General features: G+C 38.4%; 1 protein-coding gene across 2 annotated transcripts in view; it reads left to right on the top strand.

The window, feature by feature from the left end:
- The window catches only part of BLOC1S5 (biogenesis of lysosomal organelles complex 1 subunit 5), a 39,943-nt gene extending 15,854 nt beyond the window's left edge, over nt 1-24,089 (top strand). The window contains exons 5-9 of one of the 2 annotated variants that reach the window (XR_010923743.1): nt 10,845-11,120; nt 12,450-12,588; nt 14,060-15,786; nt 21,170-21,332; nt 23,259-24,089. Coding sequence is in view for 1 of the 2 variants with exons in the window: in XM_067568359.1 (XP_067424460.1) it covers nt 10,845-11,024 (180 nt within the window). In the remaining variant the exon portion in view is untranslated. Of the gene's footprint in view, nt 1-10,844; nt 12,385-12,449; nt 12,589-14,059; nt 15,787-21,169; nt 21,333-23,258 lie in introns of those variants that run through there. The other variant, XM_067568359.1, reaches the window with a different exon arrangement.
- Nucleotides 24,090-25,027: the final 938 nt, after the last annotated feature.

Here is a 25,027-nt window from a genome sequence, read left to right as displayed (position 1 = left end):
TGTGTTGTGAATAACTGTTATTTAATAAAGACATACTCTGTGAAGAATAAGCAACCTTTATTTGTCTCTTGCACGCAGTGGTCGCACCTCACATTGATACCCAGACAAGCTGGATAGCAGTCATAGCATGGCACAGTGTTGTTTACAAAGACATCTTGTTGGTGCTCATTGTCAAAATAGTTCCTCAAGGCCTTCCTGATTCAAATGCCCCCTCCTCCCCTGTTGTACCCCTCTAATAGCCATGACATCTGGTTGTTCATATTCAGCCGCAAGGTGATCCACCTCTGTGCTCCACCCAGAGGGAAACTTTTCACCCTTAGCTTCAAAAATATTATGGAGCACACAGCAGGCATCTGTAACAATGGGAATATTTTCCTCATTTAGGTCTAACCTGCCATAAAGGCATCGCCAGCGAGCTTTTAATCTGCCAAATGCACATTCAACAGTCATTCAGCACCTGCTCAGCCTGTTGTTGAAGTGCTCCTTGCTGCTATCCAAGTTGCCCATAAAAGGCTTCATAAGCCATTGCAGTAAGGGGTAGGCAGGGTCTCCCAGGATCACTATGGGCATTTCAGCATCCCCCATTGGAATCCTTTGGTGTGGAAAGAAAGTCCCTGTTTGCAGCTTTGTGTACGGGTCAGTGTTCCTGTGACCAACCTGTGTTGATGTCAGTGATCCACCTGCGCCTGCAGTACCATAGAGAAGTACCCCTTTCTATTGATGTATTCTGTTGCAAGATGGTCCGGGGTCAAAATTGGGATGTGTGCCACCTATTGCCCTGCCACAGTTAGGGAATCCCATTGCTGTGAAGCCATCCACTATTTCATGCACATTTCCAAAACTCTCAGTCCTTCATACCAGAAAGCGATTAATGGCTCTGCATACTTGCAATAACACAGCCCCAGTGGTGGACTTCCTGACTCCAAACTGATTAGTGACCAATCGGTAGCAGTCTGGCATTTCCAGCTTCCACATGGCAATCGCCACGTGCTTCTCCACCAAGAGGGCAGCTCTTATTCTGGTGTCCTTATACCAAAGCACAGTGGCTAGCTCCGCACAGAGTTCCATGCAGGTGGTTTTGTACATTCAGAAGTTCTGCAGCCACAGTTCATCTTCCCAGAGCTGCATATCGATGCTATCCCTCCACTTGGTGTTTGTTTCGTGAACCCAAAAGCGGCGGTACACCATGTGCAGATGCTCCATGAATGCAAACAGTAATCCAGCATTGTTTGTTTGCGTGGCACACAGCAGGTCAGGCACCTTGGATTCCAGTTCCAAATGGGAGTTCATGATATACTGCGTGACCAGCCATGATGTGTTCAGAAAACTGACAATAACAGTGGAGAGCAGTCCATAGTGGGATAGCTGCCCGCAGGGCACTGCTCTCACTGTCAATGAACACCAACTGTAAACACGCTTTGGCGACACAAGGCGTGCTGTGTGGACAGGCACAAATGTAATTAGAGTGCTTTTTGATCATCGCTGTAACTAGTGTCGACAAAACTTTCTAGTGTAGACAAGGCCTTAGTTTAAGACATGATTAGAGGTCTTTGTTGCTGGTCTTGAACTCCTTTGTTCACGCCCTGCTGGCGAATGATATGAGGGCTATTATGATTGCACGCAATAGAAATTCTGTGGTTTTTCAAGTTATTTTATTAAAATAAAACTAAGGATGAAGCAGGGGTTCTGCAAACAGCCTTATTCATTATGCAATCCTGCATCAGGAACAGGCAACCTTAATTCTGAAATTTCTTGTCTTCTGAATGCTTGGCTTTGCAAACTTAATATTTTTAACGTATTTATTTTATATGGAAAAGAGATCTAGACATAATCTTCTTTATCCCATTCATTGCATACCTTTAAAATGTGATTTATGGTTTTTTTTTCTGGCCAGTTAGATTCTTATGTCATACCTGTCACTGAGATACCTAATCACCTTAAAAACTATAATGTTGTGTATGCACAAGGGTCCATAGTGATATTGCATATATAACTTTACCTCTGACTTTTCTTGACTTCTGCGTTTTTAACAGTGCAACCTTACCACTCTCTTACTGTAGCTTTGCTTAGGCAATATCTTTTTCATGTGCCAATATAGTTGAATTGGTGTGACTTAATCCACTTCAGCTTCAGAATTCAACAAAGGTCATAAATGGCTTTCTGTTTTTAAATATTATCTCTTCCCTTCCTGTTTCTCTTAGACACTGCAAGTGGTGCTAATCCAACTGTTTTAGACATTAAAAAACAGTTGATTATTTTATTTTAAAAAATTGGACCTGAAAATTCTTTCTTATTCTATCTGTGAGTAAACCAAATACATCTGTATTTTATTTTTCCTTTGAGAGTCATTAATCTTTTGGCAGAGCAGTGTGATGTCACAGAACTTAGTGTGTGTCTTTTAATATATTTTCTTTAATTTTTTTTTTTAATTTCTTGACCACATTGCCATGAAATGCTGTGAGTATATTTGAACAGCAGGAAATGATTGGCATGTCTAATACTTAAGACATAGATTCTTATTTATAGCTAACCAAGGAGTTAAAATGACTTTGCCTAATGATTCCTGGCTACATATCCTAGTAGAATTGTACAACACTATGAATTATTTAAGACTTCTGTTCTGTTCAGGTATAGTTGTGTATGCATATGTGAACTTGCACTTCAGTTCTTCCACATGGAAGGAGGCACTGGCATTTCATGTAGTTTTGTATCTTTCTTGTGTCTAAGATAGCATGAAGATGTTGATGCATTATACAGTGTTGATGCATTATACATGTTGGTGCATTATACAGTGCCTAAATAACACAAGAACAAATGTAAAGAAAAGTCATGGGGCTTCTGGTGTGTGTTCTTTGATCACTAAATTGTGATTATTAAATATTGCCATTTTATATTTATTTAGGTCTAACTTAATTTGCTTTTTGGAACAGCAGAACATACATTAAAAATATTGGCAAGCACTCTGTTTTAACTTGCATTTTAGGAACCAAGGATTTAAATTATAGAACTTTCAAAAAATGAAATGAAAGAATTTTTGTACAGCAGTCTCATGCTGTTAAATTAGGATTCTTGCACAAATGACTATACAGGAGATGAGTTAAAATTAGATTACACTTTGAAAAGCTACTCTGTTTAAAAAAAAAACAAAAAAAAAACCAAAAACCGTTACAATGAGTTCATTCTTTGTGTCTCTTATCCCATGTCAAACATTCAGTTTACAAGTTAAAATGTTAATCTTCAAACTGGCAGCCCTATAAACTTAAGGTGAGATTTGAAAATCAGGTTGGTTGTTTCTGGTTTATTCATTACTTGCAATCCAGAATCTGCAATTGGAAGATTTTAAACTTTTCTCTAAAAATACACACACACTGCACCCTTGGGGGAAAAAGAAAGTTATTTTGCTGGTTGTGTCTTGGCTAGAATATAAACAAGCTCGCTCTCCAATAGTTGCATTGGTTCCACAATGCTAACAGGAATAAAAAGTAGTAAAAACTTACACAAAAGTAAGTAGTTACCGAGACTACATCTGAGGAACAAATCTGAGGGGAAAAGGTGCTGTTTTCATAGTCACTTTTATTACTATAACTGCACTTCAAAAATGTAGGTGTCACTTATAACTTTGCAGTAGTAAAGGCTTTGAGTTTAAGAAGTCAGGAATTTTCTAGCTCTGTTGACACTTTTCTGAAGATTCCAGAAAGTCTAATCCTTTTAGCTCCTAGCAGATGAATATGAATTTATTCAGAGTATTTGATACGTTTTTATTTTTGTTGTGTGTAATAGAAGCTTCACAACTGAATACCTATATCCTAATGGAATTTAAAGTTAGCAATGTCTGAAGTTATATGCTTAGGAATGTGCCACTTCTAATTATCTGTGGAAGTTCCCTGTATTATTATAGAAGCAGGTGACTTCCAAAATGTGTGACTCCCATGCTACACGATTCCTTGACCTGTTGAATACAGATGTAGCAGAAATTACATGACATGGTAACATTACGCACCTCAGCTGGGGAAATAATGAAAAACTAATGTACATAAATGTCAACAGAATATGATGTTTTTGCTTTCTCATTTACTTCCCCTCCTCATCCCTCCAGTACCCATAGTGATTAACTACTAAAGCTAATAACTTCACTGCCTAGTAAATCAGTCCTCTGTGTATTAAGATCTTCAGGTACCTTGCCTATGTAAAGCCAGCATTTTTATGATCTATGTTCATATTAATATTTTAGAACACTATTAGATTTTCATTTTTAATTTATTTCCTTTTCCTGTCAGAATATATAGGCATTGGAAATACAGCTTCCCACAAATGTTGTAGTATTTACATGTTAAGCCTGCTCTATTTTATTATTCTGTGTCCAGAGGCAGTTGAATTTCCATCCAGATCTCCCAGCCTTCATATATTTATTATCTTTTAAACCATGAAGAATACGTTTTTGAAAACATTGGTTCTCATTTGGGCAGTCTGTATTTTCACAGATGCAGAATTCCATAAAGACCTCTTGGTTTGTTTGGTTGTCACTTGAATTTAAATATCCACAGAAAAATACTTGGATTAAATATTATTACTTCTGTGGTACATTAGATAGATAAATTATCTGTTCTAAATTAACTTTGACTTTATAGGGGAGTCAAACAATACAATTTGAAAATTCTGATAAGGTATCCAGGATATTTCTTGCTGGCATTATTGAAAATACTAATTTTTAACATTGTAAGGCTCCACTCCAGTATCCTTGTTGTCCTAAACCATGAGTATCCCCTTTTTCTATTCTTTTCATTCTCCAGTAGTCTTTTGGATTCTAGATCTGGACATGCTTCAGCAGGGAACAACTTAGAAAAATTGTTTGATTCTTTTGGCTGTGACCCCGTTGGCAGAGGAGTACTGGGTATGGGTCTCTTTGGAATCCATAAACTTCAAAGAATTGATATTACCATAGACATAAGCCACATTATCTGAAAAAGTGCTGTGTGGTGCTCCAGCGCATGAAGAATCTAAGATTGCTGTCTTTACAGTGGTTCTAGTTCCTGCTGACCTGAAATGCATGCCCACCAGACTGCTAAACTAACATATTACTATTTAAAAAAAAAAAAAAAAAAATTCAGAGACTTTTCAGTCAACATTATCATCGGAACTGTGATCCAGTTTACACCACCATGTTCATAGAACAGCCTGATTAGCATGAGTACTCAGCACATAAATCTGTCCTTAAATGAGTTGGTATCTTGTATTCTCTTTTAGGGTGAGGTCCACAGTGTGGGTTGTTGCCTGTCTGTAGATGTAGGGGACAGAATCAAAGTTGATTGGACAGCTGATGAGGACTAGCCTCCACTTTCCAAACTCCCCTCCCCTCCCCTCCCCCCTCAATTTTGTTCTGTCTCCTTGTATCAACTGGTAGGGAAGTGGAATCCAGCACCTACTATGAGAGAGAGGGCTTTTGTTAATTAGTAATTTGGATAACATTTGGTCTAATTTGCACATATTGGTCGCCCTGCTGGACATCAAGCAATCTTCCACAAGATACTTTATGAAGTGTTCCTTCATCTGGGCAAGACAAAGGTTCTGATCCTCACTAGTCTTTCACGCTCTTTATTCCATTCTGCCTTCATTGCAAACAATCATTTCTCTCCCTCAGCCCTGTAAAGAGTTTTCCTGGCTGCAATCTTAGCCTTTTATCCCTCAGTTCAAGAATATACTGTATTTTCTCAAGTGCTACAGAGGCAGGGTTCCTAAAATGCCTGTTTTATGTGTTGTCTTCGGTCTGGGAGCTACTGCTGCCTTGGGACTTAAATGCAGTGCTTGCCAAACTAATGGAACCACCACTTGACATATTATACAGGGAGCAATCAGACCACCTCTTACTAAAGACTGTTCTTAATGATGAACAGATTGGTCCAAAGAGCTTATGAGATGCAGACACCTACCATATACCGTATTCTTCCTCACCTGAAGTTCCATTCTTCAAGTGATGTATGATTTCCACTTAAATCAGTCTGTTAACATGCCTGTGGTGAATCTCTGCTTCCACCCGTTTCCCAATCACATGTGAATGCTAGGTTGCATTGTCTAAATGTCAAGAAGGCTCTGAATTCTTATCTGAGTGAGATTAAGCTATTCTGTAAATCACCCAGAATATGTCTAGCACATGGATATTGTGTTAGGGATTGGTTAGCTTCCACTCCAAGACTGTCAAATTGTATCAGACTCTGCATCCACATTTGAGTAAGCAGGGATACGAATGCCAAATGGTCTGAGGATGCATTCCTCCAGGTCTGAGGTGGGCTGTATTGCATGTCGCAAATGTCCTCCAACATACAGAGTATATGCAAGGCTGCTCCCTGGAATTCTAGTCATATTTTCATACAGCCTTCCTCCCTGGAATTAACATTTAGATTTGTGTTCTCAATTTGGGAGCATTAGACCGATGATCTCTTTCAAGCAAGCTCCTCAGTCCCTCCTCATTCTGGTCTAGGGAGCTGCATGTCACTCACCTACTTGCAGGCATTTTCAAAGAAGGAAAAAAATTCAGTATTAATTGGTTCTTCGAGATAATTGACTGTCTGCATCCACAATTCCCATTCTCCTTCCCCACTGTTTGAGTTTTACAATAGATTCTTTAGTGAATGGAAGGAACTTAGTGGTATTTGGTGCTATGCCAATATATCTTCAAATGGGGAGGTATGAAGACACAAATACAGGCATACCCAGCTCCAGTGGACGCTGCTGTTGTAAAGTTTTGAAATTGCATGTATGGATGTACATATGCCTTCACCATGGAACCTTGCAGGTAGGAACTACAGTCGTGTTAGTAAGTAACCATCTTGTATCCTCTGTAGTATAGTCTTGTTTTCATTGTAATTTTTTTATTTTAAACAAACTGGGCTAGTTTTCCCTTGTTGGCCACTTATTTCTGGTAACAATGGGATACTTTTTCAACACATGGATCCACATACGAGTAACATTTGAGCTGTCTTTATCTTTCCTACTGTGAGACCTTTTTCAACCAGTTTTCCAGTTGACAACTGTAGCACTGGAAGGTGGTGATGTATTTCAGGTTGCACAGTGAGCTAGTAAATGGTTTCCTGAGTGCTAGACTTCCTGGTATTTCTGAGAACCTAGAGCAATTACACCATGAAATATTAAAACTTCTAACATTTTTATTCATCACAGTTTTTGTTTTAATTCATAAGAGAACTTGAGTAAGTGCTCATATAAACAAATCGAGATGCTTTAGGCCTCTGGACATAAAGTTTGGCAGTAAGACCCATGTCAGTAAACTAGATTTTGTTTCTTTATTTTTTAAATTTTTTTCTTACATTATCAATAGGAGAGGCTATATTTGTCAGGGAGATTATTGCATCTCTTGAGTGATCAGTCATCTTTTAATTCTATGCACCATAAAATCCTTGTGCTATGTATCTTTTACTCAGCATGATGTGAAAATCAACTAGTGCTTCACAACAGGAAATCCTAAGTGTCAGCACTAAGAGGTTAGTACTTTGTCAAGCTTATAAATTAATACATATGGTTAAGATTATGATTTAGGCTTGCAAGTGTTCTGACTTTGAGGTGTGAGAAATATAAAGTGAGGGTGTGGGGTATGGAAGGTTCCCAAGGAAGAGAATATCACAGTTGGAAATAGCTTGAAATAACATTCCTTGAAGATGAAAATAACTTAGTACTTTTTCTTGCAAAATTGTCATGAAAATTTGCCAGGCCAGGCATAAAATTGACTTGTGCCTAGGCTGTTAACACAAAAATAAAATATTTGTATGGTCATCAAAAATTCACTTGCCTTAAATCTTAAAATATGGTAATGATGAATTAAGATAATTTTATATCATGTTTTGTTGTATACAGAGTTCATGATATCACCTAATAACACTGACTTGTGAAATTCACCTATGTATTCTAAGAACCATTCAAGTATGCCTTTTATAGGGAGTGGTTAGTGGGTGGGAGAAGGTATTTTGAAAAAAAATTCGTGTATATCTCTTGCATAGTATATGATCATGTGTATGTTGAAAATTTTTAAATCTTTCTGGCCACTTAAGGATGTTGTTGAAAAGTGTGAAGTGGATTTTCACATTTTAATAAATTACTTTACTTACTGTTTCCCTTCTTTGGGCCTTAGGCATTTTTAACGGTAATATACTTTAAAAAAATACTGCAGGATGATATAGGGGGAAAATGCAAGTTAATATTTTTTTCATCTAGTAGTAGTGTACTACGGAAGTAGTGTACTAATCCCTCTAATTTGTTAGTATTATAATGTATCGCATTATCTCTAAATTCTACTGAGGGAGTCTCCTAATGTTTGTTTATGCAGTGAATAAACAGTGTTTAATGAAAGATTCTTCTTCCCTCTGGTTTCTTTTGAAACGGTTAACAAGAGTAGAAAATTTCCATAAAACCCTTAAATTAAGGGGAGAATAAACTCCCAGCATCTCTCCTTTCTCTCTTGGAAGTTGTGAGGTGAACGCCATCTTGTCCTATTATATTTTTTTTTTGCTGCTTGACTTTATATGAACAGAGTAGTTTCAAGTTGCTGTATGTGGCTTACAGTATACCTTAAAGTTGTGCAATTCTTTGGATTTTTCACCATTAGTGAATATCAATTTACTTAGCAAAATTAGGTCAAGTATTGGAAAACCTTCTACTTATTGCCCATGCTCTCATTCTTCAAGAACAGCTGCATAGACAAGAAGCTTCCTGTAAAGGCTTATTAATTTATATAGTCCTGTTGTGTTCTCATGTGAGATTAATGTTGAATTTCCTGGCCAGAAATGAGAATATTAATGACAGAGCTAGCAGTTGGATAAATTAGAATATCATTTTGTAGGTACACTGGTGGGGATAGTTTTGGGCGTTAGTGAATAAAGTATTATAATTAAGGCGAAGGGAGTCATTTAGCTACCTCTTGGTAATGCAGACACTTGGGTGGGAGAGGAGAGAACTCCCTGGGATGGACAGTAGAAGAGAATGTGAGCTTATATACTTTTTAATTCTAGCATATGTCAAATGTGAAGGACTGACAGCCCTGAAGGCCCCAACCCTCCATTCACAGGAGGCAGCAATGCAGGCTTCTGCATACAGCCCCACCTTGTGTGCTTGGGCCTTCAAATAGAGGAGAAAGAGGATAGTTCACTCTTCGTGCCCATGCCTTCCTTTTTTACCTGCTGAGACTGCCAAAAGGGTGTCAATTGTAGCAGTGTTCTTTGTGATATGGGTACCTGTCCTCTTGAGACTATAAACTTATTTTAAACAGGCCACTCAGCAGCTATCAAATGCCAATAATTTTGGGTTTTTACTGAGTTGGGGTCAGGCTTTGAGCCTTTCACTTCTAGATCACAGGTTCAGTACCCCAAACCAGTCAGTCTTTTTGAGGGTTAAAATTTCCACATCACTATTTGGGTGGGGAGAATAAAGACATTACTGTGAAAGTCCATTATTGTCTTTTTAATCAGTGTCTGTCACCCTATCATTCCTGCTTGTTTGCTCTGGCATAGGCTAGTTTCACTGTCTTTGTTTTCTGATTTTTCAAATTTATAGTATTCATATCTTCATATTCATTTCTTCACTTCTTCACTTATACTGCAGATTAAATTACAGCTCTATGGGCTCATTTTTATTTTGTGCATAAAATCATTACTCTGTGGGACTTAGGACAGTTTTGTTAAGATACATTTGTGTTCTTATTTGTATGCTGCCTGTATTTATTTAAAGAATAAGAAATTATAGTAATTGAATTTCGGCATTAAATTGTTTAATCCCATTTTTGATTAACCTAAAGAGCCTGGCTGTTAATATCACTTTCTCAATGTTATTTCTTTTGTGCCAGAACAAACTAGAAGACAGTTTTGGAGAAGAAGAAGAAAGGGTGAGGCAGGAAGCAACCTTCCGCCTTTTGACCAATGGTTTTTAATATCTTAAATCAAGATATATATGTCTCCCAAAATGCCCAATGATTTTCAGCTCGATGACTTTATATGTGGGTGGAAATGAACACATTTGACTACCTAAAATGGTACTTTATTCCCCTCTCACAGGTGTGAAATATAGTGGGCACAATATTTTTCAATATCCAGCCTCTTGTAACACAGACTGGATGTATTTTGAAAGCATTGTTAACCATAGAATTACCTATGCTTGTCTTTTCTGTACCAGGCTGGTCAGAAAGAAGTGGGCAAAGACATTTAAAAAAAATTAGCTGGAGTTTACTTAAATGATTCCCTTTCCAACCTCTCAGCCATCCTGAAATAGCCAAAAATTCTTTCTTAAATGATGAATTGCCTCGTCTGAGGGTCTGGCCAGTTTCTTTCAACATGAACAAGAAAACACTGTCCATTCCTACTGTAGGCATCTGTCATGTATGTAACCAAGATGGAGACTGCAAACAATAAATAGCATATTCCTGTGATCAAAATGTGGGTAGGTGGGATAGGCCATACTAAGATCAGGAGTAGTGCTAGGAATAGTACTTCCAACATTACAATGTTATTAGCTCCATTGACTATTGTCATCACATAAGATAAATTACTTGAATTGTAGCCAAAGTGAAATGCTAGCTTAAGGGTGTGATTCTTTTTCCCTTTTTTTTTTTTGGGTGACCAGTCTAGAATGGATGCAAGTTGTGATTGGTATGTCATGAGGCTATCACTTTTCTTGTGACTTGTTGTGCAGCGTGACTATATGAGTATAACTGTTATTTTTCACTCCAGCACCAGAAGATAAAACTGTTTCTTTGATATATTTGCTTTTTGTAAGGTCATCAAATCTGCATTAACCCACTATCGTCTTCTAACAATCGTTTTTATAACTTCCCTTTCTCCTCCTCTCAGCTTCAGACTGACATGCTAATGACTGGTGAAAAGGAGCATCTAGCCCATTGGGAGGTGTTCATGAAAGAGCAACACAACAAACGAGCAGAAGTGGATGAAGAGCACAGAAAAGCTATGGAGCGCCTTAAAGAACAATATGCTGAGATGGAGAAGGACCTGGCTAAATATGCTTCTTTTTAAGACCTTCTTCATTGTTGTTATTTTTCTTGTGCCAGTACTCTCTTGCTTCAGACTTATCAGACCAACACTGAGGTTCTTTCAGAAAGCCTAATCAAAGTAGGAGAAAAACCCTGCATACTCTTCTTCCTAAACCAAAAACTTGTGTTATAGTTACAGCGGAGTCTTGCGTGCCTCATCTTTAAGTGCCTCTACAAGCTTGTTTTATTCAGGGTGATTTGCGTATCAGTATTTTAGTTTGTAGGACAGGCAGGTCTGGAAATGGTGTTGTCTTGTTAAACCATGATTCCATCAATTCAGGGAGTTGCAAACTAGAATTCCTTGGCTTGTGAAGACAGCCTTGTCTGGGTGGAAGAAAGCTTAATTTAGTTTTTATCATTTCTGTACAAGCCACAGTCCTGCCATAGAGAGCAGGTATTACAAATGCAAACCATACTTGGTTGAAATTAGGATATATATACACACACTCATTAAGAGTTATTTTAAGAAAACCAGCATATCTTGCAAAACCAAGTGGATTTTGGAAGATTCGAATGTGTTACTCAGTTACAGTTGCACCTTTATGAAGTAGAGTTGAGGTATTGATTGCTCTCTCTAAAATAGCCACCTGTAAGCGTGGCTGAGAGGTCGCAGGAAACAATGATTTTTCTCTATGTAACAGGCTCATGGCTTTGTTGTAATTTTACACTCCAAAGCAGCCCTCTTCTTTTCCCCCAAAAGCACCTAAAAGTAACTTTTGGAAATATCGGTCCTTCCATTAGCATTTTATATCAGGTACAGTATTTACCTTAAGCATTTGTCCTGCCATTGGTGCACTTAATAGGATGAGCAATGCCCATCTTATTGGGACTTATTACCTAAAATCTGTTGTGTTAACCTTAAAACAATCGAGGAAAGGATCTCTTTTTGTTTTTGTCAGCATGGCAAGCGAGTAAGTGGCATTAAAGGTGAAGTGTCTGCAGTATTAATTTCTGTTCTTATTAACAGGTGTATTTTGGAGCATTTGCAAGCTTCTGTCATCACCGTGATCTTTTCTTTTTATTTAAAATCTTTATTTAATAGCAATATAACTGAATATAATTTAGCTTAATTATCTTTTTGTAAACCAAGTGAAATTAAATGCAATAACAGAATGAAACTTGATGCAAACTACCCTGAGGTACAGGAAAATTTTTCAAATATTATTTTAACTACTATGCAATATAAAATAGAAACAGGTAAAAATAAACAGAACTTGCTCATTATCTGTTGTAACTGCACTATGCAGACAATGGTTGCCTGTGTAAATTTATGGCTTGGTGTCAAGGCTCCATTCCTGGCAGCATGTTGATAATGTGATTAAAAGTTAGCAGAGGAGATGAAATAAGTATTTGAGATTTCTTTCAATAACACTGAATTCCTGCCAAACTGCTCTATCCGCTACTGTAGGCCTGACAGCTTCATCAATCATCATCAGGTACCTGGACTGAAAAGAGCACTTGCTGACACTGAAGCATGGTGGAATGTTGTTAATTCTGTTGTGGATGGAAAAAACATAGATGGCTCCGAAGTATCCCACATATAAAAAGTGAGGAGAACCTCCTAACAAAAACCCCTATTGAATGGAAGGTGATTTCTGGAATATTTCTAAGCTTATGTACCCACTGACGAATGCATGCTGCAACTGAGAGCCCAGATGTACATGTTTCATCAGAAAAACAAAAGATACTGTTGCCTATTTTTAGGGTCCAGAGTGTTAATAGCTTTTGTTCATTTGAAGGATGAACTGAAAGCACTCTCTTCCACAAGGTGTTTTAATATGAATATCCTCTAAACCAAAATAACTTTCTGACAAAATGTACTTTAATACTCCTTTGGTACTGAGTGAGTTTGATTTGTGTTTTTATTCCTATAAAATAATTCATATCAGATCCACTCAGTTTTGAAAAACAATAAATCTACCTGTGTCTCTGATACATCCCACTCGGGGGCTGATAAACAATAATATTGTAAGACTAATGTATGCTGAGCATCTGTACAAGAGTAAGAATTTTAAGCCTAGAGCTGCACTTCATTGGCAAAGAAAACCCAAAATAGATTAAATTAATAATGATACCTAAGGATAACTGTTTTCAAAAACCAGTGGTACTTTGCACTTTTGAAAATCTCTCTAACCCCCTTATCATTTTGGGAATTTATACATTTAAGAAATACTTTGAAGAAAAGTGTTTACAGTTGATCTTTAACATACAAACAAACATTTATCTGCTTGTTGGCACACGTCATTGGGAGACTACAATAAAACTATTTATCACTAAGTTATTCAATAGGCTTCATTAATATTTTAAAAATATATTATGTGCTGTAGCTCTTGAAATAAATTAACAATACATACAACTTGATTGTAGAGTGGTTTAGCAAAGTGGATGAAAAAATGCTTTGTTCTAAAACTTAAAAGGAAAACTGTGGTGCTTAGTTATAGCTTAGCTAAATAAGTGCATCATGTATGTATATATGGTTTTTTTTACGTGTCACTCTTTTGATATTTGTTTAGTGAATGAGGTTGTGGTTTATCAGGAGGCTAATGATACCTCTCAGCATGGGCTCTGTTGGAAAATGATAGTGTAGGATTTGAAGGATCTGTTTTTTCCCCTTTGGAGGAAAAATGCATATGAAGGGAGTTTCAAAGTTGTGGGTAAGCTACATAAAAAAAATTAAATGTTTAGGCTGACTTAAAATATTTTAAATTCTTAACAATTAAACTTTCCAAAATCTCTTGGGTACTGATACAATTCACTTTAAAGTTGCTTTTTTAAAAATAATTCTAGTGGACTTTACTGGGAGTTGGATCAGGCCCTAGACTTCTGCTATATTTGAATGATGAAGCTGATGTTTGCAGTCTTGCTTTGTACCAGATTAAGATGGTAGCTTTCTGCTTGATTGTTAATACTTTTATATTTAGTGCTTTGAGCCTAAACTATTTTGATTTATTCTTCTATGTATCTTGAAGTAGTGATTAGAATACCCTATACTCACTGGAATTTTCCTTAAATTTTAAGGTGAGTTTTCTGCTTTGACACCTACACAGCAAGAAAGCAATACTTGAAGGATGGTGCAAAAACTGCTGCTGCAGTGGTAATATACTGCTTAAAAGTATTCGTTAGACCAATAGTTGAATAGTCATGATACTTTATATTTTTAATATTGATCAAAAACTTGTTTAAAAAATAAAATTTAAAAATCCTCTCTTCAGCAGTTCTGGACCTCTAATCTCTTCGATGCCTAAAGCAGACCTTTTATTTTTAGTAGGGGGAAGAGGGAGGGAGACTCGCTTAGATTCTGCTCTGACCTATACCAACCCTAGGGGATACCTATAAGAGACATTTCACATCCCAGGACTTATGGTTGGAATATCACATCTTTGCTGTCTTTTATTTAAGAAGTATATTTAAAAAAACAAAAAACTTTTCCTTGACCAAATTTTGTGTATCTCAAATAACAGATATTAAATTGGAGAAAATAAGTGAAAACATTATCACCCATGATTCATTTAATTAAGATGAATTAATTCTCCAGTTGAAAAGGGTGCTTTATTCCTTTACACACCTTGGACTGTGAAATGTACAGGTACTAACTGGTGGATGGCAATGTGAGTATGAATGCTTTCAAACAGAGAGACAATTGTTCCATAATCATACTAGCACACACGTGGACAAGGTAGAGAATGATATATAATTGGACCCCAAAATAACCATATGGTAGCTTTTGTACCAGTAAATAGGTGAGACATTTATTGGACCAAACTACAGATACTCTAGCCAAAAAGCAATACTTCTTACCTACAGTATTTTGCCTGCTTTTTTTTGAGGACCGGTAGTGCTACAAATGTTTCTTGCTAATATGATTTATAAAAGGTGTGCTAGTTTGGATGATGCATCTGATAAATTCTAAGTAGATATATTGCCATTATAGATTTTGTTTAAATAAAAGTTAACCTAAATGTGTTTCTGCTTTGGAAGCTAACATCACTAACTGCCTTGTGAGTTTTTTCGCTGCTACCCTTTTAGAAACAGTCAGTCAAGTTGTCTGAAATGGCTTGAATTAAAATTAAAGCAGTTCCCTCTTGTGTGAGGAAGCCTCTGACCCGTTTAATTATCCCATAGTGATAGTACATACCGGAACTATGTAGCCTTTTCACAAATCAAATGCTACACAATGCTATACAATGCTACACAATATTTAATTAAAACACACACAAAAGTGATCTTTTAAAAGTATTACAACATTAGAGTTGAGGGGTGAAGACAAAGGCCTTTGTTTTTATCTCGCTTTTTGAAACCCTCCTCTCCCTCTGCTATAGCTATGTGATATAGATATTGGTAATAGTCATTGGGAAAAATCCATTTTAGCCATAGTAGCATTTTAAATAATTGATTTTTAAAAGGCAAGTATCACTTATTTAATAATGAAAAAGTATAAAATATTGTATTTAGTGCTATTAGTCCTTCCTATATTGACACTTCCTGGTACAGCAGAGGCGGCTCCTATTATCTTTGTGCTGTCTTTTTATTTTCAGCAGTCTCTCTACAGTACTGTCCTGCTTCCTTGTTCCACACGAGAGAAGCTGTGTGGGGACTGAGAGATGGAGCAGGAGGATGTAGTAGAGCCAGCTCTACTGATTGTGTACCCTGGGAATCTATGGGTTTGTGAGACATTACCCTTTGCAGTGCCATGAACTTCCAAAATCCCACCTTGGGAGAAATTGCTTCTTTCAAAACTCAGTGAGGTACGCCTCAGGAAAGATCCTGGTTCTCTTGTCAATTTTTCTGTAGAAGGGGACTATCTAGTCCAGTGTAACTATTTGAACAGGAGAAATGGTAGTCAGTTCTGGTAAGATTCAGACTTGTGGCTCTGGGAATCTAGGCATTTGAAACTGGATGTTTTGGCAACTCAATTTTTGCATCTCACAAATAACTCTGTCTGTCTGTCTGTCTGGTGGAGAGGAACTGCAAATAAAAGAGACCCTTGCATGACCAGTATGACAATGGCGCAAACAGTTGAAAGTGGGAGGGTAATGTTATGTTTTGAATACCTGCAAACTTAAACCTGCAGTCTACTGGAAATTCACAACCCTTTCCTCCTCTGTCTTTCTTCCCCCAATTACTTAATGGATGGGCATGAAATGACCTCATATTTAAATAAATAGAGTGGGGAAAAAACCAGATCACTCTCTGGCATTATTTTAAGAGATGTATCTAACTCCCCCCTCCAGTCTGTTGTGACACATCAGCTCCCATTCTGTGATCTAAAGAATATGTTGTTGTTCTTCGAGCAGCGCTGCATATTCCTAATTATAGGTACTCCACTGCCTTGTGGTACCTTATGGGAAAAACCTCTTCTAGCAGTGTCAAAACACTCCTGTGCCCCTCTGCTTCTCCTTCAGTGTCACAATGCACTGAGAGCAATGCTATAAAGGTGGCAGAGCGCCTTCCCTAACTACATGCCTGATGGATGTGAATTGCTCTAGACTCTTTGAAGCCGTACTTTTTTTTTGCTTAGAAATAGTGTTAGTTCATTCAGCACAGCTAGTATATAAGGTTCTTCCTGATTCTGGGTTATGGTGGAACTGAAGAAACCGAGAAAGCTGGGATTTAAGAAGTGCGCTTCTTTCCCAGCATTCAGTGACGATGTGCAGTGCCTCAAGTGCCTCGGAGGATGCTCACATTCTGGGTGTTCATTCTGCTGAACCTTTACTCCCAGAGCCTACAATAATGGGAGACTCGCTTGCAGCTCTTCCCTCTAAAGGAAGGATCTTGAGGCTAAACCCTCTGGACCCAATCAGGCCTCAGCTCATAGGTCTAAGAGACCAGTTGTCTGCCCCCGTGACTACTAGCATCCAACTGGCTGCAGGGTTCCAAGAAGCCACAACCCCTGTTGGGTTGGACTCTGTTCCTGCGGCTCCTCTGAGGCTACACATCCAAATGTGACATATGGTCAGATGCAACTACCCACCTTCCAGAGGAGTGGTCGAGAGAGAGATTGGCCACCCTCACCAGTACTGTACCTTATTTGTCTCAGCTGTCTGATCCTGACAGAACCCCTGCTGCTGCAAGACCAGGATCAGTTCTGATTTCCACTTCTGAATCCAGAAAGATGGATTTGATTGCTGTCAGAATCCGGTCATCAGCGCCTTTGGTTCTGTCTGTTACAGCATATAGACAAACTGGCTGCTGTTAGCAGTGCTAGTTCCTGTGCAGCAGAACTGTCAGATCTGTCCAATTCTGACAAGAATGCTACAGCTGCGAAATAGAAATCCATCTTTGGTAGCAAGGGAAGTGGATTTGTGTCAAACATTGGATCTGATGTCATGTCTTTGGATCAATTGTCAGTTCCCAGGTCAGTTCTGCTACATTTTGGGTTCTGGAGAACTCTGTCACTGTGGCAGCCCAGGTTCACTTTCTGGTTCCCCTTGCTTCTGAGTGTGGGGGGGGAACATAGAGTTTCCAAAAGAGACATTTTTCCCTGGTCCCTGTTAAGAAGTAGAGGCCAGAAGGCACTGTGGATCTTCTCCTGGAACACCCTTTTGCTTCTTCCTCTCTCCACAAAGCGCTGGATCCCCATTCTTCCCTTCGGTTCCACTGCTATCACCATTATACTCTATATTTGATCTAGACCTGGATCCTTGCTAGGAGGAAGACAGAGGAAGAATACAAGAAAGCTGTGGTTCACTTTGTACCATCGTGTGTTCTGCCTCCTGTATATTGCCAAACCCTAATTCTTAGTCTGCACAGGACATACTAATTAACTCTTGAAAACAATCTGTTAGAAACTGCTACCATCTAAGGAGGTCCAGATTTCATATTTAAATGAAGGAATGATCTGATTCTCCTATATCTGCTTCCATTCCTCTGGACTATGTAATGTACTTAGAGAAGCAAGGATTATCCAACTCATTGTTAAAAGTTAACTTGGTAGCCATCTCCGCATATCGCACTCTAGTTGATGGAAGATTGATGTTTTGTTCATTGTTCAGTTAAAAGATTTATGAAAGTGTTATCAAATGTTTATCCCTCAGGTAGAGACACTGTCCCTTCTTGAGACCTCGGCTTGATGTTGGACACACTAGTAAAATCACCCCTTTTTAACCCTTGGCTGACTGTTCTTTTTTTACCATTTATCTAGCAAGATAACTTTCATTATTGCCTTCACATTGTTCAAGAGGGTGAGTGAATTGAATGACTTTATGGCTGACATACCTTTTAATTCCTTTTCATAAGGACGAGGTAGTTGTCAGACTTTACTTAAGGTGATAAGACCATTGATTGGCTGTTCCCCTCTCTCCCTGCCCCCACCCCAATTGCATTCTAATAAGAGGGGGGATCAGTTCTACATACTTGGGATGTTAGACAGGCTATTACCTGGACAGAGCTAGGTTTTCATAAATCTATGTTGTTTGTGTCTTATCCCAAGAACCACACTGAGCTTCAGGGAAGAAACCATATAATTTCCCAGTGGATTAAACAATGTATTGTTGAATGCTACACATTGGCAAAAGTTCCTATACCTGCTGCAATTTGACTGCATTCCACTAGAGCTGTGGCAACTTCCTTTGTCTGTTTTAGGCAGATGCCATTTGCTGAAGTTTACAAAGCTGCAACCTGGACTTCGGTCAGACCTTCAATGAGGGCTTGTTCACACTTACCCGGAAATCCGGCGGCAGTCGATGGGAGTTATGCAAACCACGCAGACTAGTTTGCGTAACTCCCGTCGATTGCTTCTGCGCACTGTTCCCGTCAGCTCAGTGCTACGCTAGTTGAGGGGGTGGACTTATTCAGTCGACTCCCGCATCGATTGAGCGGGTCTCACTGACCGCTCAATCGATCATGAAAGATCGATCTGGCGGCAGTGAATTTGCCGCCGCCAGTGTAAACATAGCCTACGTCCTGGACTCTGGACTTGGCTTGTAGGACAAATGCTGGATTCAGCAAGGCAGTGTTTCAGTGTCTATTCAACTAGGATTCTACTCCAGCCTCCAGGTTAGCTTCAGCACCGCAGATCATTCAATCCCATAAATGGGAAAATGTAGAGCCACCTAAAGAAGAAATTAAGGTTGATTACTTGTAACCAGAGTTCTTCTAGATGGATCTGCATATTTACACTTTCCACCAGTCATCTCCTCTCTGTCAGCATCTTTGTTGTACTGTCTCTGGTTTTGCAGTAGAAGGAACTGAGGGGGTGAGGGCATTCTGCTCCTTTTAGAGCCACACTTTCAGTGTGTAGTGATGGTTGGGGGTGGGGTGGAAGCACTCTGACATGGCTATAAGAGGTTTTTACCATAAGGCACCACACGGCGGCGCAGTGTCCATAAGTGTAAATATGCAGAGGTATCTCTAAGAACTCCAATTACAGGTAAGTAACCTTCATTTTCATTCTTCCATGAGCTAAAACAAACGTGCGACCAGAAGAGCATTTTTTGTTGTCCCTTTATGAAGAAGATTTTGAACTTTGCTTTGTAGTGCTAGAATACTTTACAGCAACGCATCTTCATTTAGTAAAGATAAAGAGGAGGTAAGGCATTGGTGGCGGTTATAACATTTCTAAAGTGCCCTTCATCACGATGTTTGTTCTAGATTGTTTTAGATCATGCACTATGCTTTGCAGTAGCTTCAGCTTCTGAAAAGTTAATTATGGATTGCTCATGGTCATAGGAAGACCTTTGAGTGGACCAGGTTTGGCCTTTCCAGATGCTGTTGGCTCTCAGTAAATTGATTTCAGTTCCTGAAAATCTTATCTCCAGATGGTTCAAAAATCTGTTCCAATATTTACTGTGTCCCCTAGAAAAGCTTCTAAGTAGAATTACATAAATAGGAACAGGAAAAATATTGCACATTCCTCCAATGTATTGATTTAACAGAGCATTGAGAAAAGCTCCCGCTTTTTATAAGGACACTTGTGACAAAATTAGAATTACAATAATACATACTTTTAAGGCAGCAGTCCGATTTGTTAACTAATAACTAGTGTCTGAAATGTTACAACCCAGTTTCCCATTGGATTCTCAAAAAATCCAAAAGAGTCAAATCCAGAAGAACTGCAAAATAATAATACAACAATGTTAAAATGCTTTCTGGGATTAAGAACCACTGAGACTGAAGATTTTAGTGTAAAATCTTTTGCTGCAGCTGCAGTTTCCTATGGAACAACCATTAAAATGAATGGAATATGTACATTTTTATACAGCAAAGTTCTTTTTTTACTGGATATGGAGGAAATCAATGAGGCAGTCTTTTACACTGGGCCCCATGGCACAGTTGGTGCTCTTCAGTAAGACAGCTACCACCAACAGAAGGCTCAGAAAATAATGAAGTTTTTTTTTTTTGTTTTTTGTTTTTAAGCAAATATAGGTGCTGGAGAAAGGTGCCAGAGCTGTCACCGTGGCACCTTAATTTATATAAAAGTCACAGCAGAGATAGTGCAAGCTTCTTCACACTGCTCCTCTGCCCTTGCATAGACTAGGTAAGGCTGCCCACAGGGGCTCCAGGTAGTGGCAGTTACAGTGGGGATTTTTGCACTGTAGATGCCTGTGCACTAGGAACCAAATTGACACCACCTAACTTTCTTCATAGAGGCCATCCAACAGCTATTGCATGGTTGCTACTAAATCATTTATCATCCTGGACTTCATTTAAACTGGTGGCTATAAGGTGACAGCTTAACAGAAAACTATTTCCAAATGTATTTCATACAATAAGAAATTATTTTTAATGTATTGTCACTTCCTACATGCACCCTTTGTGTGCCCTTAAGTTCCCAGGCTAGTTTGTCCCGTGTGATCAAATAAATAAGTTTAACTTCTCCCAGGGGCTTTTTCTGGTCATGTTTGATATCACTTAACATAATGAGGGTTTTACTCCCACATCATAAAGTGTTTTGTTTTAGGTTTCTTTTTTCCTGAAAACAAAGTGGTACTTACATTACATACCTTCTCAAGAATGCTTTCAGTTATGTGAAATGTGGACAAGTTGTCTGGGGCCAACCTCTTATCTAGCCCTGATTCAGAAAGTCTGGGTTCAATGCATGACTAGACTGCATGTTTTTGTTGTGTTTTTGTTTCTTTTAAAAATATATATGTATGTGCCTTGCTAAAAAACACTGCTGTCCCCATCTAGGAACAATGCAACACTTACATCATTTCCTGAAAGAGTAGAGTTGGAAGGCAATTATCTACTCGCCAAACACACTAAAACAACAGTTCCTGATATTCTTCTAAAATATTTCAACTTCCCAGGAATCCGGAAAAAATAATTCCATGAGCCGGTGTTATGAATGAAGGTATGACATTTCAAGTTTCCTCCGCTTGGAATCCAACATCCAGAGGTAATAAATTACTGTGCACTTGGCACTGCTGAGAGAGGAGTCTGGCTATGGCACATTGTTTTTCTTCAGAGCAGAAACAATGAATTGCTTTTACATCTTCCTTTCTATGGTGACAGGCATGGTTTCTTTCTCAATGGGCTTTCAGCAGCAATCACAAGAAACAGTAACCTGACAGCAGGTTACCTGCTTCACTTGCTTCATATTAAGAAGCTTTAAACAATCTTTTGGCCATTTTATGTCTGCAAACTCAAATAAATAAAATAGGTTGTGAACTGCATTCTTAGGGGAAAAGAAAGATCAGAAGTGAGAGAGCATGTTCTGTACCTTGTTTTTTCTTTTGAGGAAATGCTGCTTTTCCCAGCAATAGCTTGGTGTCATTCCAACCTGCCTGTCAGGTCTATCACCAGCCACTGCCTTGAGGAACATTTGGCACTTTTTGGTAAGCATAAGGGAAAGAGGAATAGAATATATTGAGAAAGATTCACATATTGCTTCCACATATTCATTTTTTATTATGATCTCCATCTTTATTTCTTCATTAACTAGTTATTTGAATAGTTTTTAAATGGTATCAGATGTGATGTAGTAAATATTAAATAGGAACATCGGAAATAAAAATGCTGTGCATTGGAAGGAAAGTCTGACAGTCTGAGCCACTCGGTTTTCTAGTTCTTTAGCAATTAAACACTCCTCCCCCGCCCACCCCCCATGTTTCGAAGCAAATATCAAAGAACTTAGTGGTAGTCTAAAAGTTTAAAGTTTGGTTCTGTTCTGAAAAGTGATCCTGCAAAAATGATATTGTAGGTTTCCATTATCATCTCTCAATTATTTCTGTGTTAAATATGTTCTTTTTACTAGTTTTAAAAAAATCCCCCCACCCCCATCTGCCAGACCTACAAGATCAATCTGGAATCTGAAAGTCAAAACGTTCTTGCATTCCTTCTGGTTTGTGTACCATCACTCTTGATAAAGATGCTGCAAGCCAAATACTGTCCACAGTTACATTTGTGCAACCTAATAGTGTTCAATAAAATATATCATTGTTTTCAAAGGGTCTCACTGTTGTGACTGACGAGATTTGACCCTTCAATGAAAACCTATGGTCTGATTTTCAAAGGTGCTGAGCACCTGTATTGTTTCTTTGACTTCTTTTCATACTATAATCTTACAGAAAAAAGTAGTAAAAACTATTATTAAAGTAATAAACAATGACTAGAATACCCACAGGGATGGTGTCTGAATAGTTTTGAGGTGCCATATTTAGTCACTTTACAGAGTAGAACTTCATTTCAAGGACCACATTTTCAAAGTTTCAAATGTTTGTATGTGTTTGCATGTGCCTAATACATGCATGTGGAATAACCAGTGTGTGCCCGTGCACAAATCAGGGATTGGCAAGCCTATTTCCAGCTGTATGTATAAATGCACAAGCCTAACTGAAAATCAGATCCTAAATGTTTGACAGTGCATAGGATTAAGTAGAATTGAAAATTTAAAATGACACAAAACATAGTCATTGTTTCAATAGTTCTTATTCCTTGGATTGTCCAAATTTTGCATCCTCTCTTACTTCCTGTAGGTCCAGACAATCTCCTTTTGTAATCTTACATATTGTTTGCAAGAAAGGGGCAAAGCCAAAGAGCAGTAGTAGTGTCAGTGCTGCACAAAGAATACAGAGCAGACATGACATTTACAATTGCATTTAATTTCTTTAATATTAGCTATTAATTGCTCCAGACGAACATTTTACAGTTGCCACCAACATGTGAGATACTGGAATAACCACTTTGCAGGTTTTAATTAGTCATTTTTACTTCATCAAGAGAGAAACTCTTAGCCATTTCATCTACAAGGACAATTAACCAGATTGTTGCATTGCAGGTGGTTGGCTTCAGCATAAACAACCTCACGATGTGAACATACTTACCCTGGAGGGCAAATCGCTGCAGCTGATGGCCAATCTGGTCAGGCAGGAAGTAACACACATTGGTCTGGTTATTAATTTAATAAAACTAAGACCCTGGTTATTACCATCATGTAGCCTTCAGCTCCAGATTACAACTAGCTCAGTATTAATCTGTCTGGACAGGACATGGAGTAGGTGGTAACTGTCAAATACTTGGAAAGCATCAGACAGTTAGGAGGAAGCTTGAAAGTTGTAGACAGTTATATAGCAACAGCTATTGCTGCTGCCATGTTTTGGGCCCTTCAACAGCCTCTGTGACAACATCATGACATCAAGCTTGCTACAAAACTGCAGATATATGGAACACAGTTATACCAATTCTGTTGCCTGGCAGCAAAATGTGGACACTGAGGAAGGCTGAAAAGCAGCAACAGATTAATGTATTTGAGTCTCCTTGTTTTCATCAGCTGCTCCGTACTAAGTGGAGGGTCAAGATCAGAAATTAGGATGTTTGAAGCTGAACCTAGCAACACCTCCAGCAGCACTGGTTTGGTTTTGGCATATGGAAGACCAACAGATTCCAAAGTGTGTTTACTAAAGAATGCTGCTATGTGGCTGGTGATCATGTGGTCACCAAAACATCTGTAGCTTGATAAGATTGACAGTGATGGACATAAACTGAGCATTCAGCCAGACTGCTTTAAGGATCTAGCTAGAGATTGATCTGGGTGGTGCTCAGTCTTCAAGAGTGAGATTAGCCATAGTGAAGATGATAGACAGACACTGTAATGATGAGAGTTGAAATAAATAAATACAATCTCTTTGTTGCCTGGGCTGTTTTGTCTCAACTGGTGGCTGAACATTAGATTAGACTGCTCAGTTAGCAGAATATGTGCCCTGTCTGGTTGCCTAGCTTCACTGTTTACGCATCGTACACATTACCGCAGACTCAAAACAGTAATGTCAGAGCACAAAAAGTGCCAGCAGCTGCCTTATTTTTGTTATTTAGTTTAATTATATAAGGTTGGATAGGACAGTTCTAGCCCTTTCCCCTCCCCCCACATTCAATTATTTTTTTTCTTTTTATGACTTGCTTTTTGCATTTCATAAGCTGTTGACAATGGTTATAGCAGTTGCCTTTGACCTTATAGAAAGAGCCATCCTCTAGAACAGTTACTTTCCCAGCAATGGTGAGTATCCTGTTTTAGCAAGCTGTGTAGCTGTGGTAAGACCAAGGAAGTGGACATCAAAACTGTGGTCTTCCCTGTGTGCTGTGTAACTACCTTTAAAACTTAGGAGCCCATTTACTCCTTGTCTTACCCTTGCTTCTTTCATTTCTGCTTCCTGCTACACTTCATAATGAACAATGATGCCCTCTGAGCTCTAACATTCCTCATTTACCCACCTCATCTCTGACTGCTCTCCTTTAACAAGTCTAAATCAGGTTGCACAACTGAGGGTGTGTTTTAAAAAAAAATATGAAAAGGGGAGATTGTTTTCTTTTACTTTGGTTGTAAGTCTAAGACTTTAATGGAAAAGGTGGATGTGGAGTTGTTTTCATAGAGTTTAAATAAGGTTAAATAGAATGTCTCCACTATTTGTAGTAAGGCTGGCACTGTTTAATATATTTTTCTAATGATTTGGAGGATGGTTCAAACAGTAGAATAATAAAATCTGCAGCTGACAAAAAGTTATTTAGAGGATTGAGGAAATTAAGACTGTCCCAACAAAGACTAGCGATTGG

The sequence above is a fragment of the Emydura macquarii genome, unplaced genomic scaffold (assembly GCF_026122565.2).
Source record: "Emydura macquarii macquarii isolate MOO-44397 ecotype Brisbane River unplaced genomic scaffold, CSIRO-AGI_Emac_v2 contig_2890, whole genome shotgun sequence".
NCBI classification, from domain to species: Eukaryota; Metazoa; Chordata; order Testudines; family Chelidae; genus Emydura; species Emydura macquarii.
The sequence above is the reverse complement of the archived record's forward strand: the minus strand, read 5'-3'. Positions and strand labels throughout refer to the sequence as shown.